The 22283-nt window shown below is 43.3% G+C and overlaps 1 protein-coding gene across 23 annotated transcripts in view; it reads right to left on the bottom strand.

The window, feature by feature from the left end:
• ZNF521 (zinc finger protein 521) overlaps positions 1-22283 on the bottom strand; it is a 304344-nt gene that overhangs the window by 172279 nt on the left and 109782 nt on the right. For all 23 annotated transcript variants that reach the window (XM_083517666.1, XM_083517664.1, XM_083517665.1 and 20 more), the window contains one exon: positions 11-3366. In XM_083517666.1, coding sequence (XP_083373792.1) covers positions 11-2926 — 2916 coding nt within the window. In that variant the 5' untranslated portion in view covers positions 2927-3366. The remainder of the gene's footprint in view (positions 1-10; positions 3367-22283) is intronic.

Below are 22283 nucleotides of genomic sequence, written 5' to 3'. Positions count from 1 at the left end.
AGAGAATTACCTCTTCAGATTGAGACGGACTGATTCTGGGCATTGGTGATACCTGTGGTGTTTTCAGATGTGTACTATTGCTGTCCGGAATGAGCTCTCTATGGACTGACTGGATGTGGTTTTGAAGTTCACTTTCTGATTCAAATTTAACATTGCAACTTGAACAGCGAGTCTTCAACCCTCCTGCTTTGCTTTTGTTCTCTGTGGAACTCAAGTTCTCATTCTGGCCCATGCCTTGCCTATTACTGCTGGAAGGGATGTTGACACTTGGACTGCCACTTTTGCTGAGATTAACGCAGGCGGCACACAGACCATATGGCAGGCCATTGATGTCAAGTTTCACCAAGTCCTGTTTTGAACGGAATTCCTTCAGGCAAGAAGCACATTTGTACAGTTTCTGGAGATGCTGCACTCGCCCTGTGGCCTGCACTGCTGAAGTGCTGCTCGTCTTCTGCATGTGAAATGTCCCATGGATCTTCAGCTCCAAAGTGGAAGTCACTGTTTGCATACATACCACACAACGGAATCCCGTCAAGGAGTTTCGCAAATCAGGGTGCATCTGACAGTGCTCCAAAAATTCTTCCTCGCTCTGAAGAGGCATTTTGCAAATTCTGCAATTCCCTGTATCTAGGCTCTTACTATGTGTGACTTTATGTTCTGTAAGAGTCAGAAGAGACGGAAATCGCTCGCCGCATATTGGGCACATATAATGTTTCACTGGACCCAAATGTGTCTGCATGTGTTCACGGAGTCCGTTTTCTGAAAAGAACGTCCGAGAGCACACATTGCACTTGTAGTTCCCTTTAATCAGTTCTGCCTTTTTCTTAATTATGGCACTTTCCCCGGGTCGGATGTTGTGATCTCGCAGCTGGTGATTTTGCAGGAGAGACTCCATTGTATAGGCCGCCCCGCAAATATCACATCCGTACATTGGCTCAGATGTATCGACGTCTTCTTCACTGCCATCATGGCTATTGTGTGACTCCTGGCTATTTGTCAGCAAGGTCTGTAGCTCCACTTCTTCTTTCTGAACTGGCTCAGATGCTCCATTGGTTCCACAATTAGGGGTTTTTGTTTCAAAGACGCAGTGCTTTTCCCTCAAGTGTTTCTCCAGCAGTATGATGGCATGAAACGCTTTGCTGCAAAACTTGCAGTTGTACTTTTTGCTGTGTGTTGTGATGTGGCACTGCAGCTCCACCTCGGTACCAAAGGACTCGCCACAAAAGATACACTTGTGCACTTTCCCTTGGTTCTCGAGATGGTTGTGTTTGACATGGAGCTGCAAGTCCGTCTCGTTGCGGAAATCCCAGTTGCAGGAGGTGCACCTGTACACCTTCTTTTCGTTGCTGTGCTTCACGGCCAGGTGAAGCTGAATGGAGACCTTTGAATCAAACACCTCTTGGCACAAAGTGCAGCGGAAAAACACGAAGGTATGCATGTCGAGCAAGTGCTTCTGCAAGTCATCCACTGAAGTAAACTGCTTGTCACAACTTTCACAGATGTAATAAGTGGAGGTTATCATGAAGTGGATGGTCACGTGCTTCAGCAGGGACTCTTGGTTTGGAAACTCCTTGTTGCACTGAGGACAAGTCAGTTTGGGTAGGACAGTGTCAAGGTGTGTTTTTAAGTGAGTCTGGAAACCATCCAAGGAAGTGTACTTAGCACCACACTGATTGCAAATGTATTCTCCAGTAGGGCGTGGAGGAGCACCACCAACCGCTTGCATCATCTTTAAAGAAGCCTGCTCTATAGTCACTGGAGACAAGGGGCTCATGGCTCTAGATTTCTTTCCATTATGAATGTAGTTTAGCGCTAACGGAATGTTCTTGTGATTTTCCTTTATATGTTTATTCAGTTTAAGAACACTATTAAATATTGGGGAATTTGTACAATAAGAACAAGAATATACTTCCACAACTGGGTCCTTGGGGGTTCCCAGCACAGGAGAACCAAAACGGGAACTACTGAGATCACAATGGACTTGTCTAATATGCTCTTCCAAAGAAGAATCAGTAAGAAATCCCATGTAACAATGGGGACAAAAGAACGCATTACTGTCCTTAGCAGCTGGATTTGCAAATCCGTGATTACATCTAATGTGTTCCTGAAGAGTGTTGAGGTCATTGAAAACTTCCGAGCAGAAGTTGCACTGGTAGATCATAGCAGGCATGGTCGAAACAATCAGCGCAGGATCTGGGCCTTCATGTATTTGTTTAAGATGCTCGTTCAGATTGTAAAGCGAAGGTAATACTTCTAAACAATACTGGCAAATATGGGCCTGTTCGGGTTTATCTAAATGCATAGTTTTCAGGTGTATCTGGAGCACTGCAAGGCTCGAAAACAATTGCTTGCTGCAGTATATGCAGCTGTAGGTAACCTTGGCTTGCTTGCTTGAAGGCCCTGTGATATCTGTCACCTGTTGGGCTGCCCGTTTTCTTCCACGGCCTTTTGTTATGGGGGGAGCTGTTTCAACCATAGTTGAACTGTCCACTGAGAGGTTTGAATCTGGTGTAGTGCTAGACACTGAGGTGTAGCCAACAGTCACTAAAGAGGGGCTGTTGCTATGGTTGCATGATTCGGGCTGCTGGTGGCTATCCATGTGGCTATACAGCTCTTCGACACTATGGAAGTTCTCTGAGCAAATACTGCACATGTGTTTCTTTTCCGCTCCATTGTGAGCCTGCTCCATGTGGTTTACAAGGGAACTTTCCTCTACAAAGAGTTCGTGGCAGTAAACGCACTGAAGAGCAGCTCTGTCTTCATTCGGGGAACACTCCGGGTGGCATTCTGCTATGTGCTTCTGAAGGTCTTCGGGGAAATCAAAACCTTCTTCACATTGACTGCACTTCTGAGTGTCCTTCATTTTCCAGTCCTCCATCCGGGAGGCAGACTGAGAACCATCTTTGTTCCTCTCGTGGACTTGCATGTGACCGTGAAGCGAACTCGAGGAGAGGAACCCGCGCCGGCAAATGGCACACTTATATGGCTTGTTAGAGGTATGAGTCTTTAGGTGGATTTTAAGGTGATCGCTTCTCGAAAACGCTGCATCGCACTCGCTGCAGTGGTATTTCTTATCTCCCGTGTGGAGTTTGATGTGGCGATCTCTGCTCCGCTTGTGTTTGAAAAGGCGGCTGCAATACGTGCACTTGAAAGGGAGCTTGTCGCTGTGACTTTGCTCGTGGTGCTTCAAATAGCTGAGGCGGCTAAACGACTTGTCGCAAAACTGGCAGGGGTAGGGCAGTCCAGGAACACCTTCTTCTTCGCCAAAATCACAGCCGTCTCCATGGCTTGGGGAAGTCTGGTCTTTGCTTGAAGGTGAAGAAGCTGGCCATGAGCAGGAAGGGTCATCCTCAATGTCTACTCCATCTGGGAAAAGGGAGGTAAGAGAAGCAAACTGTTAAGGGCTTCCTCTTTGGACGGTACTTGTCATGAATATATACATTTGATCAGAAATGTATTGAAATGCACATGAAATTGTACAACATCGGCAGACTGCCTTCTGCACCCACACCCATATCTTCTATAATATATTAATTCAAATCAGATGGTAAACTAGGAAAAGCCATGAAATCGGTCTGTTCCCACATTATCCTTTTATTGCTTTTATCATTTGTAGTTGCTTGATGCGTATTATACATTGACATCTTTATTAAAATGCAGATTTTAATATACTTAATGTGTCTTTTGTATCCACCATAAAATGATTTGTATACTACGGGAACAACTGGAAGTGCCAACCAGGGAAAAAAGTATTAGAAAATTATTTCAAAATTAGGAGTCACCCGCATGCCTAATATTTAATAAAAACAGAATAATTCAAATTTCTCACTTTTGTATTAAACTTGGTCCTGAAAAGAACATAGTTTAATGGATTATTAGGAATTTTGGTGCTCAGCTACAAGAGTTAAAGAAGAAAGCATAAAGCACAATGAAAAAAGTATCTTCAGAAACACGCTGTTGGGATCTGGTGATACCCTCTACAACTTTGCTGCAGTTTCCCACTTGAACTCAGATAATTTAGCAGCTACTAACCAGCACCGAAATAAATACATGGCTAATAAGACGTGAGTTTGTATTAGGTTTATATTGAGTCAGCCAGGGTTAAGTGAAAAGAGTGAACTTCACAAAAGCTAGATTCGAACCGTGTATTATCTTCTTCTAAAGTTCAAGAGGTTACCCACCATTTCTTCCTCTTTGCAAAAAAAACTTTACTGGCGGAACTTCCTTAGTAAAACAGAGCTCAAACATTTCGGTGATCATAGACAAAGCAACTTGCAAAAAAACTGGAAACAGGAACAAATGACAAATTATTATGGTAAAAGCTGAAAGATTTATGAGTAACAATGAAAAGACAAACAAGAACATATGCCAAGTAGTAACCAAAATGACTTAGCTATTATACTACTTCATTTCTGGGTTTTAGGCTGAAACCTATAGAAACCAATGTGTCAATTTCTTTTTTAGATGGAGAATGTCTACAAATCACTTATGACAGAAAATACTCTGAGAAGAAGTGTTTCACTGCCAGCGTCAAAAATTAGTTAACTCAAAATACTTGTATCGTTATACATTAACATAATTTTATGCTGATTTTAGTTCCATTTATATACAACTGTTTATTCTGACAAATGATTTGTTGCTAGTTATCTAGAGCTCAAACTAGCACAAAGTTCTCTTGCTCACATCCATTGAAGTGAATGAGAGCTATGCAAGAAACTACCCATTAATCTCAAAAGGATATGCACAGGGAAAATTCCTAGTGCATATTCTTAATGGAACCATTCATTTTAGTGTTTAAAACACTGGTCCAGCAAACAAAACACCTGACACTTGAAGTATTAAACAAAACCTTTATTAATAATAATAATAATAATAATAATAATAATTTATTATTTGTACCCCGCCCATCTGGCTGGGTTTCCCCAGCCACTCTGGGCAGCTTCCATAGAAACCAAAAATACAGTAAAATATCACACGTTAAAAACTTCCCTGAACAGGGCTGCCTTAAGATGTCTTCTAAATGTCAGGTAGTTATTTATCGCTTTGACATCTGATGGGAGGGTGTTCCACAGGGCGGGCGCCACTACAGAGAAGGCCCTCTGCCTGGTTCCCTGTAGCTTTGCTTCTCGCAATGAGGGAACCGCCAGAAGGCCCTCAGCGCTGGACCTCAGCGTCCGGGCAGAACGATGGGGGTGGAGACGCTCCTTCAGGTATACTGGGCTGAGGCCGTTTAGGGTTTTAAAGGTCAACACCAGCACTTTGAATTGTGCTCGGAAACGTACTGGGAGCCAATGTAGGTCTTTCAAGACCGGTGTTATGTGGTCTTGGCGGCCGCCCCCAGTCACCAGTCTAGCTGCCGCATTCTGGATTAGTTGTAGTTTCCGAGTCACCTTCAAAGGTAGCCCCATGTAGAGCGCATTGCAGTAGTCCAAGCGGGAGATAACTAGAGCATGCACCACTCTGGCGAGACAGTCTGCGGGCAGGTAGGGTCTCAGCCTGGGTACCAGGTGGAGTTGGTAGACAGCTGCCCTGGATACAGAATTGACCTGCGCCTCCATGGACAGCTGTGAGTCCAAAATGACTCCCAGGCTGCGCACCTTGTCCTTCAGGGGCACAGTTACCCTATTCAGGACCAGGGAGTCCTCCACACCAGCCCGCCCCCTGTCCCCCAAAAACAGTACTTCTGTCTTGTCAGGATTCAACTTCAATCCATTAGCCGCCATCCATCCTCCAACCGCCTCCAGGCACTCACACAGGACCTTCACCGCCTTCACTGGTTCTGATTTGAAAGAGAGGTAGAGCTAGGTATCATCTGCATATTGATGGACACCCAGTCCAAACCCCCTGATGATCTCTCCCAGCGGCTTCATATAGATGTTAAATAGCATGGGGGAGAGGACGGAACCCTGAGGCACCCCACAAGTGAGGGCCCAGGGGTCTGAACACTCATCCCCCCCCCACTTTCTGAACACGGCCCAGGAGGAAGGAGCGAAACCACTGTATAACAGTACCCCCAGCTCCCAGCCCCTCTAGACGGTCCAGAAGGATGTTATGGTCAATTGTATCAAAGGCCGCTGAGAGATCCAGCAGAACCAGGAAACAACTCTCACCTTTGTCCCTAGCTCGCCGGATATCATCAACCAGCACGACCAAGGCAGTTTCAGTCCCATGGTGAGGCCTGAATCCCGATTGGAAGGGATCCAAATGGTCCGCATCCTCCAGGTGTGCCTGGAGTTGTTCAGCAACCACGCGCTCAATCACCTTGCCCAAGAATGGAAGATTTGAGACTGGGCGATAGTTGGCCATACTGGCCGGGTCTAAAGATGGTTTTTTAAGAAGCGGTTTGATGACCGCCTCTTTCAGCGGATCTGGGAAAGTTCCCTCACAGAGGGAAGCATTCACCACCTCGCAGAGCCCATCGCCAAGCCCTTCCCAGCTTGCTTTTATTAGCCAGGAAGGGCAAGGATCAAGGAGACAGGTGGTTGGTTTCACGCATCCAAGCAGCCTGTCCACATCCTCGGGGGTAACGGATTGAAACTGATTCCATGCAACTTGACCAGACAGAGCTCTAGCACTCTCCCACCCCGGCCCTGCTCCCACGGTGCTGTCTAGCTCCTTCCGAATATGAGTGATTTTATCTGCTAAAAACTTAGCAAAATCATTGCAGGAGATCTTGGGGTCTTTACAAGGCCCTGGTGGTAAAGGTGGTTCCGTTAAATTGTGAACCACCTGAAAGAGTCTCCTGCTACTATTTTCTGCAGATGCAACAGAGGCGGTGAAGAAAGTCTTCTTCGCCGTCACTATCGCCACTTGGTAGGCTCGACGTTGAGCTCTAACCTGTGTCCGGTCAGATTCGGAGTGAGTTTTCTGCCACCGACGCTCTAGCCATCTCAGCAATTGTTTCATCGCCCTCAGCTCCGAAGAAAACCACGGGGCTGTCCGGGCTCCATGCAATCGGAGAGGGCGCTTCGGAGCCAGACAGTCGATAGCCGATTTATTTGTATTATAGGTAATAATATTTCTTGGAATACCAAGTCAATTAGAATAATAACATTTTTTAAAAGCAAAAACCCTGAATAATCATCCTTGGAGAAATTATATATTAAATGTGTGTCGATAAATAAATAAATTCAAAACTCCTTATTACCTACAGTATCTAAAAGGCAAATTATTTATCATACAACACAATAGCCACAATTGGCTTACAGAAAAACACTCCAAGTCTGCTTTCTTTAAAGTAACAAGATTTCACTAGATTGTGAACTTTATGCTTATCCACAGGAAACAGAAGAGGATTTTTCCTTTTCCTGCATTTCGAAACCGATAACAACACCATCTCACTATCAATGCCAGACAGCAACCATCTAACTCTGAGAAAACAACCAATACCATTCCTGGATCCTTGCCCATTCCAACAATGCTTTTAAGTACAAGCTGAACAGTGGACAGGTTTGTGTCCTCTTCTTTATTACTCAGAGGCTGTCCACAGGCTGTGCCTGATTCCTGTCAGGATCTTCAAACTGCTCCATGATCCAAAAAGATTAAAAATTAAATGGGCTACCACACAGGGATCATCTTGCAGATAAGGCAGCCTACCAATATGAGAAGAAGCATAGAAGTCAGATTTGACTTCAGCTGTCCCGTGTTCTGTCTTCTAGACAAAATATTTTATAGTAAGTAGGTTACATTCATTAGGGCAATACCTTCTCTAAACATCACTGTGCGAGTCCCATTGGAATTAGTGGGTTCGTGATATAATAAACCTCACCAGTCTTTTCCTCTTAGGTCAAATGTTTATTTCCTTATTTTCATATAGCGTCATCAGTGTGCATGATGCTTCACAGAATGCAAAGGGACAAAAGTTAGTTGCATTTTAAATAAAAGCACACATTCTAAAAATATGCTGATTCCTGGGCTGTCCGTGGGCCTTAGTTTAGAAGGCGATTGGGCTGGATCCGGTCCCCAGGCCTTAGTTTGCCTACCCACAATCATAGAGGTGGGAGAGGCCATGGAGAGCTTTAAACAAAATGTCAAAGAGGAACATCACATTACACAAATTACAAAACTTCAGATGTAACTTTACCAATATAACTTTTACATTATCTCATAATTTCACCTGACAAATCCTGATGTACACGTTAACATGTGCAAATGTGTCTATACATAATGCACATCACACACACACACACACACACTCTACACAGACCCCCCCTCCCTTGACAGAATTTTGGACCTCAGGAAAGTCCCTAATTACCACCCCTTTGTCTCTCCTTTATCCCACATCACCCTCACCCCTTGGCAGTTCTTTTCCTTTGGGTTCCTTTAGGGGAAAGGGCTGTCTTGAAATATTTCCTGCCTGCTGGATTACAGCTCCTCAGGGCATGATCTGAGGCGAAGGACCAGCTTCCCCTCCCCTCCTGAAGTGCTCAGCCAGGAAGGGAGGGAGGGGGGAAACCTCCAGGCATATGGCTTGGCTCCCTGAAGAATCAAGTCCTGAGCATTCTTTCCATGTCCCCAGCCCTTCCAAGAACACTCCACCCACCAAAGCACTCTTTTTCTCAAGTCTACTGTCCTTAAAGGGGCACAAGAAAACCGTTTCAAGGAAAATGATTCATGTTCTGTGAGGAGCACCGATCAACATCAAGCAGCTGGAGCTTCAAATGCAACTGCTTCATTTCGTTGAAACTTTAAGGGATATTCTTGTCTTTGTTTTAAACACCAAAAGCATGATTTTTTTTAACCAGCCCATTCTTTATAAAATTGAATTTATGAGTAATGCAATTTTGATAAAATTTAAATATTTTATTTATTTTCCAAAGAAAATAATGAATAAATGCATACAACTTTCATCATTATAAAGTATCATCTAACTACATTTGTTCCTGTGTTGTTTTGTTCCAAACAATTATATATATCTACTCTGTTTCTGACTTCCTTGGTCTCAAACATACAGGACAATTCTGCAGATTTTAGTACACTAAAAGGGGGAAAACATGAAAAATCAATAACAAAACTCACAGCACCCAACATATCTAGAGAGGCTTAAATCAGTGTTTCCCAACCGGTGTTCCGCGGCACACTAGTGTGCCGTGAGACACCGGCTGGTGTGCCGTGGGAGGGAGGCGGGCGAGTCGGGCGGCGAGAGGCGGCGGCGGCGAGGATCCGCGTCGAGCCGGGGGCGGCTCCGCGGTGCTGGTGCCGAGCGGCGGGGCAGCGCGCGCAAAAGGGAGGAGCGCGAGACAGCGGAGGAGGAGGAGGCCGGCATGTCCGGGCAGCAGCAGCAGCAGCAGCAGCAGCAACTCCCGGCGACGGCTCCTCCTCCGCCCGCTATCGCCGCCACCACCACAACAGCCGCTGCCGCCGTCCCTCAATCCCTCGCTCTGCTGCCTCCTCCCACCCCGGCAAGGGGAAGGGAAAAAACTTTAACTTTTGTGCGTCCCTCCCGGCGTGACGCTGCGCGCTGACGTCACGGGGCGGGGCTTTAATGGTGGTGTGCCGCGAGATTTTTTCCCGGTAAACAGGTGTGCCGTTGCCCAAAAACGTTTGGGAAACACTGGCTTAAATGTCTGAAGAAACTGAAAAGTTTTAACTGCCCTCCTAAACACAGGCAGTGAAGAAGCCAAGCAGATCTCCTGGAAGAGGGAATTCCAGAGGCAAGGGAGCTACCACAGAAAAGGCCCTTTCATGCATTGTCATAGAATCATAGAACTGCAGAGTTGGAAGGGATTCTGGGGGTCATCTAGCCCAATCTCCAAGGAAGGAGAGTCCACCACCTTGCCAGTCTAGTTCACTGTTGAACAGCTCTTATTGTCAGAAAGTTCTTCCTGATGTTTAGTCAGAATCTTCTTTCTTCTACCTTGAAGCCATCGGTTCAGTCCTTCGCTCCGGAGCAAGAGAAAACAAGCTTGCTCCATCTTCCATGTGACAGTGGGCCAAGATGGGCGTTTAGCCAGAACCTTTACCCCCTCCAGAGGGTGCCACTGAGGCTCTTAGCTTGTCAACTATTTTTTTACTATCTGGACTTCTCTCCTTCCTAGGCACCCTTCCCTGCAGCCCTCAGACTCCCATTGACCCCCAAAGCCAAAACAGGGAGCTCAGCCAATTCCAGGAGGGAAACACCAGAACAGCCCTTTGAAAAGAGCAAAGCACACCCAGCAGAGAAAGTGGGCCAAGAAGCAGTTTTCAGGTTTGCAAGTTGCTATGGAGAGAACTGTGTGTGTCATTGTTTACTGGTGCAGCTGGTTCTTCTTACCCAAGTGTAGAACCTTACATATGTCCCTATTGAAATTCGTTTTGTTACTTTTGGTCCAGTTCTCTAATCTGTTACAGTCATCTTGAATCCCAATGTTATCTTCTGCAGCATTAGCTACCCCTCTGAGTTTAGTGTCATCTGTTTAGTGTCAGTTCCTTCACCCAAGTCATTTTTTAAGACATTGAACAATGCTGGGCCCAGAACAGGACACTGCAGTACCCCATTTGACTCCTTTTTTCAAGATAATGAGGAGCCATTAATGGGTATTCTTTGGGTTCGGTCAATCAACCACCTACAAATCCATCTAACTAATTCAGTCCATATTTTACCAGTTTCTCCACAAGAATATCAAGGGAGAATTTGTTAAAAGCCTTAATGAAATAAAGATATACTATGTCCACATCATTCCCCTGATCCACCAAGCTTGTAGCTCTCTATATAAAAAAATAGATTTGTCAGGCATGACTTGCTTTTGAGAAACCCATGTTGGGTCTTAGTAACCACAGCATCCTTTTCTAAGTGCTCAGACTGGCTAATTAATTATGTTTTAGGACCTTATACATTCCTGAAGGAACAGCAAGAAGGGACTCTATGGAAGATGTCAATTCTCCTGCAGGATTATATGGAGAAAGGTGTGTTTGGTGCTTTATAATTCAAAACCAGCACTTCCAAGTTGTACTCAGAAACAAATAGGCAGCAGAATATTATTCTCCACGACCTTCCAAAATTTAGCACAAAGAAGGCTTGCAGCTATTACCATATATGATCATAGTTCTCAATATATATGTTATTAATAGCAAATTTCCAAAATATGTATTTAATGTTGTGAGAGAGATAGCAAGTTCTTTGGTACAAGAAATAGGCTTTGCAATCATTTGTGATCCCAACTTTTCATGAACTTAGTTTTAAATGTTATGTCCTACAAAGACATGATATATTCTTCTATAAATATTTGTAGAAATACATGAGTGTTTGGAACAATGCACCACTGCTGAGACTCTACTGTATTAAAATCACTTTCTTTTTGTAGCTAGTGCCTGATTACTTTACCTATTACTATTACAGTTAGTTTACTTATAACTGTTCTCCTCAAATTTATTTTGCTTATATTTTGGTATACTTCCCTTTCTTTTAAAAAACTATCTCCCCTTGCTTCCTTCTAAGGTTCTTTCAACTTAAACATGAGACCCCCCCCCAAAAAAGGAAGATTAATGAACTTCAGAAGCAGCACTGACTTATTCTTATGAATCAGGCCCAAAATGATTCAGTGGAATAATAACCCCTAGTGTTAAAAGGATATCTCATTTAAAACAATATTAAGACTGCAGAGAGCTAATTATTGCAACTCCATTTTAAAAGTGAAATTCTACATTTTCTACACTGTAAAGGGATCTCTTGCTGCATTGATACCTGGTAAGATTTCCCATTTGGTATGAACAGAAATTAACAAGAATTTCCTAGGGAAGATTGGAGGGGTGGGCACAGGGAGGAAGGAAGTTGCACATACAAATTGGGTGAAACAGACTGGGAGATATCCACACAGAGGATCAGCTCTGTACCAAGTAATGGCTGCTTAGAGTTCCACAGAAGGGGGATAGAAGCAGACCAGGGAGCCTCATGTCACCATTGTGCAATTACATGGAATGTAAGGGAACTCTTTGCTGTACATTATCAAAGCCAAAACACTGGCAAAGCAAGATGCACTGACTCCAGAAAGGATATGGAACTAGCAATCATAAAACACATGGGAAATTTGCAGTAGCAGCCATGCTTACTCTAAAATATGGGAGGAAACAGGCAACAGCCTTTTGGAAGCTAGCTGAACAGTGTTGCCGCTATCAAGGTAGGGAATAAGTTCTTCCTATAAGGTCCATTGCATTCATATGCCTTGTTTGTGGATTGAAGATGACCTGCATCACAGTCCTTTCATTCCATGCATTTTGAGGACTGACCAATATGTTGTGATGAGTTCCATGTTTCTTTTCAAAACCTTTCTTTTTCTGCTTTGCAAAATGAAGCTTGCTTGTGGCCTTTAAGTGGTCCCTATAGACATTTTGTTTTGTATTCCACCAAGTTTTTTATTGATTTGATTGCTGCCTCTCCCCAATACAAATTTATCTGTTTAAAACAATTGTTTTGTTTAACTTTTAAAGTTGTAAATCACCTTGTGAGGAAATGAAATAAATAATAAACAAAGGGGGACCTGGGCAACTACTTCTGCACCGCTTTCCCACAGAAAATCACCCACCCATCAAAATGAAAAAAAGGGAGAAGTTGCTTTTACAAATACCAGCATCCTCTCAGTAACTGTGGTAAAAGCAGCTGAGGGTAGAAGATATTCAGCCTGGGAACCTTGCGAGTGGTTTAAGAAGCTGCATAAAAATGCAGTATTGGCTGCTCCTGAGTAGATAGATAGATGATAGATAGATAGATGTAAAAAGAATAAGACTGTAATATAATGTACAGTTCATGCCTTACAAAATTGAGTAGTAGAATACTATGAACTCCATGGTAATACAGAAACAGACAAATATACATAAAGGGCATGCTGAAGGAGGCCAATGGTACTCATATTAACCTATACTTTTATACATAACTTTTGTTTTCAAACTACTTTGATCCAAAGTCCATTTACGGACGCACATATTAAATTTGTCTCGGGAAGCAGTGGGAGTTTTACAGACTATATCCTGAAGCGTTCCCCAGAGTATTTCATGACTTGGGGAGTGAGGGAGATAAAGTACATTTTCTAAATCAACGATTGTGTGTGAGTGTGTACACATGTGCATATTTCCCTTTAAATCCTACCAGTCGCTAAGTGCTACTTACTGTAAATGCCTTTTTTGTGTTACTGCAAGGATTCTGTGTTTCAATGTGATGCACTTAGCATGTCCATGTTAATTTTTAATTTTGGGAACCAGGCACTTCACACCAGCTGACTTCTAAAGCGAGGCCTAGCTTGTGCAATTGAAGAGAGAGAAAAAGATGCTAGAAATCAGCTGCATGGGCTATGAAGTCTATTTACACATGCAGATTTGAATGGATCGTTAGGGCATCGAGGGGAGCTCCCCCCACCCCACAGCAGCTCTTACTTGCTGAGTTTCACCATTTCCATAAAGCACATTAAAACAAGTGTGTGAACACTCTGAGATGAAAGTACCAAACACTCTTGAGATTTCCAGTGGAAAGTAGAGCTGCCTGACTTTTCTCCAAGCAGACAGGAATGCCCATGATTCAGCAGCCTGAGTAAATAAAAGAGGTCCTTATTTCCTAATTTTTCTGGCTGGCCACACTGCAGCACTCTCTGTGCCGCTGCCAACGGGAATGCAAAGCTGGAACTACACCCAGCAGCTGAAGGACTGTCTTTGTTAGCTAGCCAGGCCTTCCTGGCCATCTTCTGGCAACAAAACTACCATATCCTGCAAGAAAGATCTCCGTCTCGGACTCGAGAGCACTCTAGTCTGCCTAATAGGACCAAACAACAGATTTTTGCCCTGTCTGTGTTGGAGGAAGACAGCTGGAAACTCAGTTAGTGGCAAAGTAACACCTGTTCAGTCATATTTATGGGGAAAGTGCTCTGCTAACAGAAAAGTGAAGTAATACCAGAAGGAGTTATTCCACAGGGGTGGGATGAAGGAGGCATCAAAGCACAAAGCACCTCTGTGGTGCAAGCAGCCAGCCACTCATGTGCCAACCTCAATAGTTGTGAAGTCTTGAAAGTGATCTTATCCCCCAGTGCCGCTCACTGAATTAACAGAGCTGCTTCTGAACAACGTGGCCAGGCATCAGAAAGGGGCATGACTTATACACATTTGGGCTCAACTGTTTTGCAAGCAGAAAAGCAGGAGCTCTGTTCTCCCTTTTCTATGTATTTGCCTTTATTTTGGCTGACATCACCAAAGCTCTTAACAGGCTTGTGATCCAAATCAACAGGGGCTTGAGTGCTTTTGAAAACACCACTCTATAATCAGCTCAAAGCAAAACAATTTAAAAAATGGTAAAGAACATGGAAATGGCTCTAGGCCCCTGTTAAAATTAGTTGAACCTCCTAACAAAATGATCTGCATGAACATTATGGTGCAATTAGCTGGTCAATTAGGGCAAGACATCGCTTTTTCACAGGACGTTCTCAGCTAGATCCAATTACGCATAGGTCCCGCTCACTATGCAAAAATTCGCTTATCCGAATGTAAATAATTAGGCCGAAATACCACTATATACCCCACAGATTCAGATATCTGAACAGACAGAGGTGGCCCACTTCATTACTTGTTCCTTACTGCCTTTTCAGGCAGAAACCATGCAGGGAGGGAGAGAGGGGACAAGATCAGACAAATCAGGGAGCAGGAGATATCAGAAATTCAGTTTTTCCTTTGGATCTTTTTTGCTGGATGGCTGCAGTCATTTCAGTAAGATACCATGGTGGTGGTGGTGGTGGTGTGTGTGTGTGTGTGTGTGTTTTGGGGTGGGGGGACTGGAGAAATCCCAGATTAGAAATGCTTCTATAGGAAGCAATGGAAATCATGGACTCATTATGTGAACGCTCGCCTAACAATTTGTAGGGAATGCATTGTAATGTAATGTAAGTGAGACCTGTATACAACCATAAAGCAAGCTCTCTCTCCAAAGGAGGCATCACTACTTTCCTAGAATAATTAAAATAGCCTTCCTGACTCAAAGGAGCTCTTGGATGTGCCAGGATTAGACTATCAGGAATCCACCATCAACATATCAGACTTAGTTCCGGCACCTCTCCTGAGGGTTCCAGCAGACCTTCTCTGTGTCCATAATTATCCTGGTGTTGAGGGCAGGCTGAGTGTTTTCTGGGTGGAGGAATTTGGATGGATTGGGAGTTGACGCTTTGATGCTCTACCAAAAGAAGCTCTTTCAGGGAGGTGCGTGTTTCTGGTTGCTCCCTAAAAGCAGCTAAACAACTTTGGTGTCCTCCTCAAAGCAGCTCAACAACTTAGGGTTGTCTGTCAAAAAAAGTTGGGATTTCCTGCACCTCTTTTTCTAGAAAAAATAAGCACTGGTTACACTAACATTCATATGGTTGTGCCTCAGGTTGCTTTTGGATGGATGGTCATGTAAGGGGCAGTTGTTCAAGCCTCGAGTTCATGCAATTGTCTCTCAGCACAATGATCCCTTCTCATCCCACCCCATTCTGCCAAACATAAAGGACACATTTGTTTTGTGAAGAAGCGAAACAGCTCCAGCTGGGCCTAGTTTCCTATCAGTGCTTTGGATATTGTAAAGTTGCCAAATATAAAAAAATGGGACTTTCATTTTCATCATTTAGGGATGTTCATTAATAAAAATTCAGATCTGTTTAGTAAAATAAGCAAGTCTCTAATGGATTTTTTAAAAGATGGAATATCCCATCATTTTCCACTGCTGTGATCCCAGAGCAGGTCCGAACAATCTAAAATTAAATAAAACTACAACAGAACACAATATAAAGCAGCAGCCAACAAGTTGTCAAAGCCTATCTCAACAAAATACAGCGATAGCAGATTGACTCTGGACCAACAATTGTGTAAGGTATACAAAGGAGATAAAAAGGTAAAGGTACCCCTGGCCGTTAGGTCCAGTCGTGGACGAATCTGGGGTTGTGGTGTTCATCTCACTCTATAGGCTGAGGGAGGTAGCATTTGTCCGTAGACAGCTTCTGGGTCATGAGACCAGCATGACTAAGCCGCTTCTGGCAAACCAGAGCAGCGCACGGAAACGCCGTTTACCTTCCCACCGGAGCGGTACCTATTTATCTACTTGCACTTTGACGTGCTTTCAAACTGCTAGGTTGGCAGGAGCTGTGACTGAACAATGGGAGCTCACTCCATCGTGAGGATTCGAACAGCCGACCTTCCGATCGGCAAGCCCTAGGCTCTGTGGTTTATACTACAGCGCCACCCGCGTCCCTGTATACAAAGGAGGTACTGATACACAAAAAGATGCTAAACACCGCACACACAATGATGCCGCACTAGGGTGGAAATTCGCCTTTAGCCTAGTGTCTCATGCATATATTGTTATGGACACTGTAGGCTGTGAAATGTACATAAGACTGATGAAATCAAAACACTACCCCAGGACAAAAGCATTCGCTTATTGCTACAGCTGGATGTGAGCATCCTCTTGGAGACATAACAGAGCACCAAAGGAGGCATGTGATCTCCCACAACAAAATTGGTAGGCTGGTGTCCACTTGCTTTCAGCAGCTTAAGCCTTATCATCCATAAGCCTCCAGCGCGGTTTCATGACCATAGCAACAGCAGTTGAGGGATTGCCATTCCTGTCATAGACAGCTTCACCTGCCTCAGGTTGCTGACCAGTGAGGGGGAAAGGCCTCTCCGCAATTCATGATGCTAACCAAGTGGTCAGCCTGGCCAGTTACGTATATGTGCAACTACTGTGCATGGAGCCACTTGAAGAACCTAAGAATCCAAATGTAAAGCAAAACAGTCACCTCTTGAGTCCCACTTTTGTGTCATAAGGCCACAGAAACACGTTGATTTCTCCTAAAATTAGGAGTCACCAAGCAGCCTACAGCTGCTGGATTAGTACATGATCAAAGAGAAAATATGGTACATCAGAGGGCTAGACACCTCCCAGTTGCACGCCTTGCTGATATATTTTTGCTACCTGGGCTAGTTACCTGTAACGACAGACCTGTCCTTGGGCCCATAACTGTCCTTGGGCCCAGGGGGCTCAGTATGATGTATGTGGAAGTACAACCTAGTACTAGGTTCCTTAACAGAGACAGGATTTACAACAATGGTTACTTTCGAAGAAAACACTGTACAGAAAAAGAATTGACAAAGCAATATATTCCAGCAGTGGGACGAAAGCAGACACACCAGTATATCCCTAGACTTATTTACATGTACACAAACATAAAAGCAGGCATACTGTACATGGAGCCAGACACACTTTTGGCATACATTCCAATGCAAATTTAAATGATATTAAATAGGAAATGAACAAATATGACCCAGGTAAGTCAGTTGACCAGATAGATAGTAGGTAGCTCTTGTCAAACAGTTTTGTGTGGGGTTTTTTTGCACCCGAGTTACTACATATCATATAGCTTGTAATAGTTTGTTTCAGATTTTGAGGCAGGATATACCTTTTATTATTACCAAAGTGCAACTAATTGTCTAGAAAGCTACCCTGAATATACGAGAAGGCATGTCAAGGAAATGTGATGGTCTGACCAAATTAAAAAGACCTCAGGTAGTATTGAGATAAAATATTGTGCACTTGCTGGGCATAAGGCCATGCTAATAAATATAATACTTGGCTATGATTTTCTCAGCACATCACATAATTTAAACTTGCTTAACATCTGTGATATTCAGATAATACACATTATGTGTATCAATTGTACAGCACACATTTCAGTTTTTTCGCACAACTATCAATTCTTATAGTTTACTTAGCACCCATTGTGTCTCCACAATTTTATGTTGTCCCACAAGGTGTGTGATGTCCATGCAGGAAATATATTTATACTTTTTAAAAAATAAATAAATGTGGGCACCATAATAAGTTACCAAGCCTCAAGCCATTTTCAATAGAGCATCATACATTATTACACAATTTCCTCCATTTGCTCTCAACAGAAATATAAACAGTTTTGGAAAAGCTACAACTTTAATAATACAACCACCACATTTTTTTCACATCAGTGGCCCCACATTAAACTCACTCATTTGTCTCATAACTTATTTAACTGCTTGAAAACTAATACTCTGTAATGGGCATTCAAAAGAGAAATGTGAACTTTAAAAATTATTTATAATTTACAGATGTTTTTAAAATGTATCAATATTTCAAAACTACTCTGGGAGGACCAATTAAATGCATTAACAGTTGGGTTACTTGGGGAGAAAGTTAAAGGGGTTCTGCATTAACAATAGCATCTGGTGGCTTTTTCTGCTTTAGACACTGTGACAAGAAAGGAAAGAGATTCCAGACTCTGACAACATAGAACCTTCTAATTTCTGAAGTATTTCTTTCATGCTTAGGTCATAAGTTATTTTCCCAAGTAGCTTTTTCTAGCGGAAAGTTATCAAATAAGATATTCTGCCTGTAATATATTCTTCCTATAAAAGAGACAATAAATGTTTTCTTCATTATAACTTCAAACAAAAGAACGATTTCAATGTCCATCTCTTCCACCTATGTTCTCTGTTTATTCAGCATATTAAGATAAAAACGTATAGATTTCACAGTCACCATCCATTTTGATTGAATATATCCTTCAAATTAACTTTCTTTCGATTTATAATAGAACACTGAGACACTTAATCTCAGAGTCCTGGGTTCAAGCCATTTTTGTGCCCATGTTGGGCAAAAAGATTCCAGCATAGCAGGGGGTTGGACTAGATCAGGGGTCTGCAACCTTTAAGACAAAAAGAGCCACTTGGACCGAAGAAAAAAAAAAACCGGGAGCCGCAAAACCATTGCGACATTTAAAACAGTGGGGAGTGTCAGGGCACACAATGCGCCTCCTCCCCTCGCTAGTATCCGCCCCAGAGCCGCGGCAAAGGTGTAAAAGAGCCACATGCGGCTCCGGAGCCGCGGGTTGCTGATCCCTGGACTAGATGGCCCTCGTGGTCCCTTCCAACTCTACAATTCTATGATTCTAGGTTCATGGGTTGATGAATTAGGTATGCACCTCGTTCGAGATATCTGAAGGAATGCCCACATGCTTTAAGAACTTCTGGGGATACCATTCTTATACCATCCCCGAGTAAAGAAGATTGTTCCATTACCCAGGATAATATTTTGGTAGTGGCGCCCAGCTTTAGAATGCCAAATACTAGTGTTGCTGACTCTGTCTAATTTTAAGTGCCAGTTGAAAAGCCTGTATCTTCAATCTGGTCTTTTGTAAGGAAGGGTCATGAAGGGACATCAGTAGCACTCAAATAGTGTAGAAACAGTCTGGGGCATTATAAGCTGAGATTTATAAAAAAAATATGTTTTGTTTCTACTGTAACCTGCCTGGGATCAAGGTACAATGAAGGCTGGTGCATAAATACAATCATGGATTGGATTTATTTGTTTAACTGTATTCCAGTTTTTAAACTGAATTTTAATTGATTTATACATACTATGTTTAAAGGTGTTTTGTTTTTTGCTTTGAGTTGTTTTGGGGCATCTCTCTCTCTCTCTACACACACACACATACACACATATGAGATTTAAAAAAAAAATAATTATATCAGATTGGTTAACATACTGTTAGCCAATGCAGATGATACAAAACAGAATTTAGATGCTTCAAGGGCAGTCCCACTGCAATAATCTAACTAAGATATGATCAAGGTGCATGTGATAGTGGCCAGTTCTGCTCTCTCCAGGAAATGATGCACATTCTCTATTGCAATCTGCAGATTAAAGCCTTTTCATCCCACCCATCAACATTCATCTCCTATCCCTATTTTGTTTTCATATCGCTCAAACATGCAGTCTAATGAAAAGTGTTGATTGAGCTTAAAAAGCCTGCTCACTTCTTTGGGACTTTCTAGCTAGCCTTAATAAAGGCATATCCTACTGTTACCTTTCGAGCTGTCAAACATTTGCCCACCGCTTCTTAGATTAATGACAAGCATACGAGAGCACTGCTGTTTCAGTGGTTAGGTATTTGCTGCATCACTATGGCTTAGTTTGCCATGGTGAAATGCAACAACAAACAATGCTTTGATCAAACTACAAAGTGATTAAGTAACTCCCTCGCTAGGAAAGTAAAGAAAGACAGATGAGAAGGGGGAAGGTATAAAGAGAGGTTTCGTTCTTGATCCTCTAAACTAGGGATGAGGAGCCTGTGGCCTTCCAGATGTTGCTGGAGTACAACTCCCATCATCTCAAACCGCTGGCTATGCTGGCTAGGGCTGATGGGAATTGCAGTCCAACAGCATCTGAAGGGCCACGTGTCGCCCACCCCTGCTCTAACCAGAGTTTTAGAGGATTTATCTGAATGCAGCTAGAGTGGGGTGTTAAACTTGGGTTTCCACATCCAACACTAGCACTTTAGGCATTACAACTGTTGGGATACTGTCAGGGAGACAAAGTCCATCTTGGCCCCACGTCGCCTCCGGACGTCCATCGATCTCCCGCAGACACACAGTATCAGCAATTAGTGACACGAGCTCCAGAAATATCTTGTGACACATTCCGGGGCGGATGCACGCTCTTATCAGCAGATAATGCACAGCGAAAGATGCACGCAGGAGAGCATTTTTCATAAGTTTATTCTGCGTTAGTCAGAACAGAGAAAAACATGACTGCCTTCTTCAGTGTTGAGGCACCGAGAGAGAGAAACGAAAGCAACAGAAAAACATAAACATCCTGTGAACAGGAAATGCGCAGACTCTGTGACTCACAAAGCCTGCTCCCTTTTAAGGTGGAACGGAAATATCCTAACATCCTCCCCCTTTCCGTGTAACCTATAGTACCTGTGGTTCAACCCAATTGCAACCTTTGTACGTAAACCTTAAGTTGTTCTCTGAACTAACTTAGTTGGTCTTTAAGGTGCTACTGGAAGGATTTTTTTTATTCTGTTAACAACCTTAGACAACAGATCAGCAGGAATTTCATTTCCTGCCATGTAGGACACCTGAATGAGTCCTTTCTGAATACACTCTCTTGCACGATGTAGCTTAATCTGCAAGTACTTGGTTCTTTGCTTGCAACTCTCTTGAGTTCAGCAAAGCCAAACAGGATCTATTGTCTTGATACACTTGTATAGGACATTTCACAGAAACACTGATGTCCTTAAACAGTTGCATCAACCATTCACAATCCATGAGTGAAAATGACAGAGCATTGAGTTCTGCTTCACAGGAACTTAGGCTAACTGTCGTCTGCTTCTTGCACAACCAGTCAAACAGACAGTGGTTGTACATGTAGCATACTCCAGAAGTGCTTGTACTATCCGTGGTGTCACTTCCAAAACTTGCATCTGCAAAGATTTCAAGACCTCCAGTCTTCTGACTGGTGAACCTCAGCCTGTAGTGCAAAGTCCATTTTAAATAGCGGGCTATGTGCTTCAGAGCTTTCCAATCCTCAACAGTAGGATTATTCGCATGTCTGCTAAGCAGGTTAGTGCTTACAGCTATGTCAGGTCTTGAGCATCTAGCAATGAAATTCAACTTGCCTAGAATGCATCTGTACAGCGTAGTGTCAGAAAATGCTTCAGCAGTACTATCTACCTGGTAACCTGTCACCATCGGTGTGTCTGCTGGGTTTGCATCAACCAAATTCAACCTGGTTAATACATCAGCAATTTTCTGTGTTTGGTGTACCAGAAAATTACCTGCTTGGTCCCTCTCCACCTGCAGAGAAAGATAGTTGGATACCTCACCAAGATCCTTCATGTCAAAGTGCTCCTTCAGCTGAGCTAGGGTGCTTTGGTACAAAGCCTGATTCTTCCAAAACATCAGAAGATCATCAACAAAACATAAACAATACAGTTTGTTTTGCCCCTTCTCCTTGACAAACACACATGGATCAGCCTTGCCCTGGTGAAAACCTAGAGAAAGCAATGTCTCAGTGAGTTTCGTGTTCCAACACCTGACACTCTGCTTGAGACCATATAAGGATTTCCGCAGTTTACAGACCATTCCCTTCTGTATCTGCATTCCATCAGGTGGAAGCATAAACAGCTCCTCCCCCAAAATCCCGTACAAAAAACCTGTATTAATGTCGTGATGGGAAACGTGCAGTTTCTCCTCTGCAGCAATCTTGAGCATCAGCTGAATGCTCTCATATTTAACGGTGAGTGAGTAGGTCTCGTGGTAATCCTGTCCTGGTACCTGTGAAAAACCTCTGGCAACCAATCTGGCTTTGTGTCTGACAATCTTGCCATTCTGGTCTGTCTTGGCCTTGAAGACCCATTTGCTGCCAACCAGTCTCATCCCTGGGACTACCGGTACCAGCTCCCAAGTTTGGTTCCTGTTCAAGGAATCAACTTCAGCCTTCATGGCATTAAGCCAAGGCTCAGCATCTTTAGAGGTTAACTCCTGAA

This window comes from Podarcis liolepis (genome assembly GCF_965112155.1).
Source record: "Podarcis liolepis genome assembly, chromosome: 8".
In the NCBI taxonomy this organism is placed as follows: Eukaryota; Metazoa; Chordata; class Lepidosauria; order Squamata; family Lacertidae; genus Podarcis; species Podarcis liolepis.
This window is presented reverse-complemented; position numbering and strand designations above follow the sequence as displayed.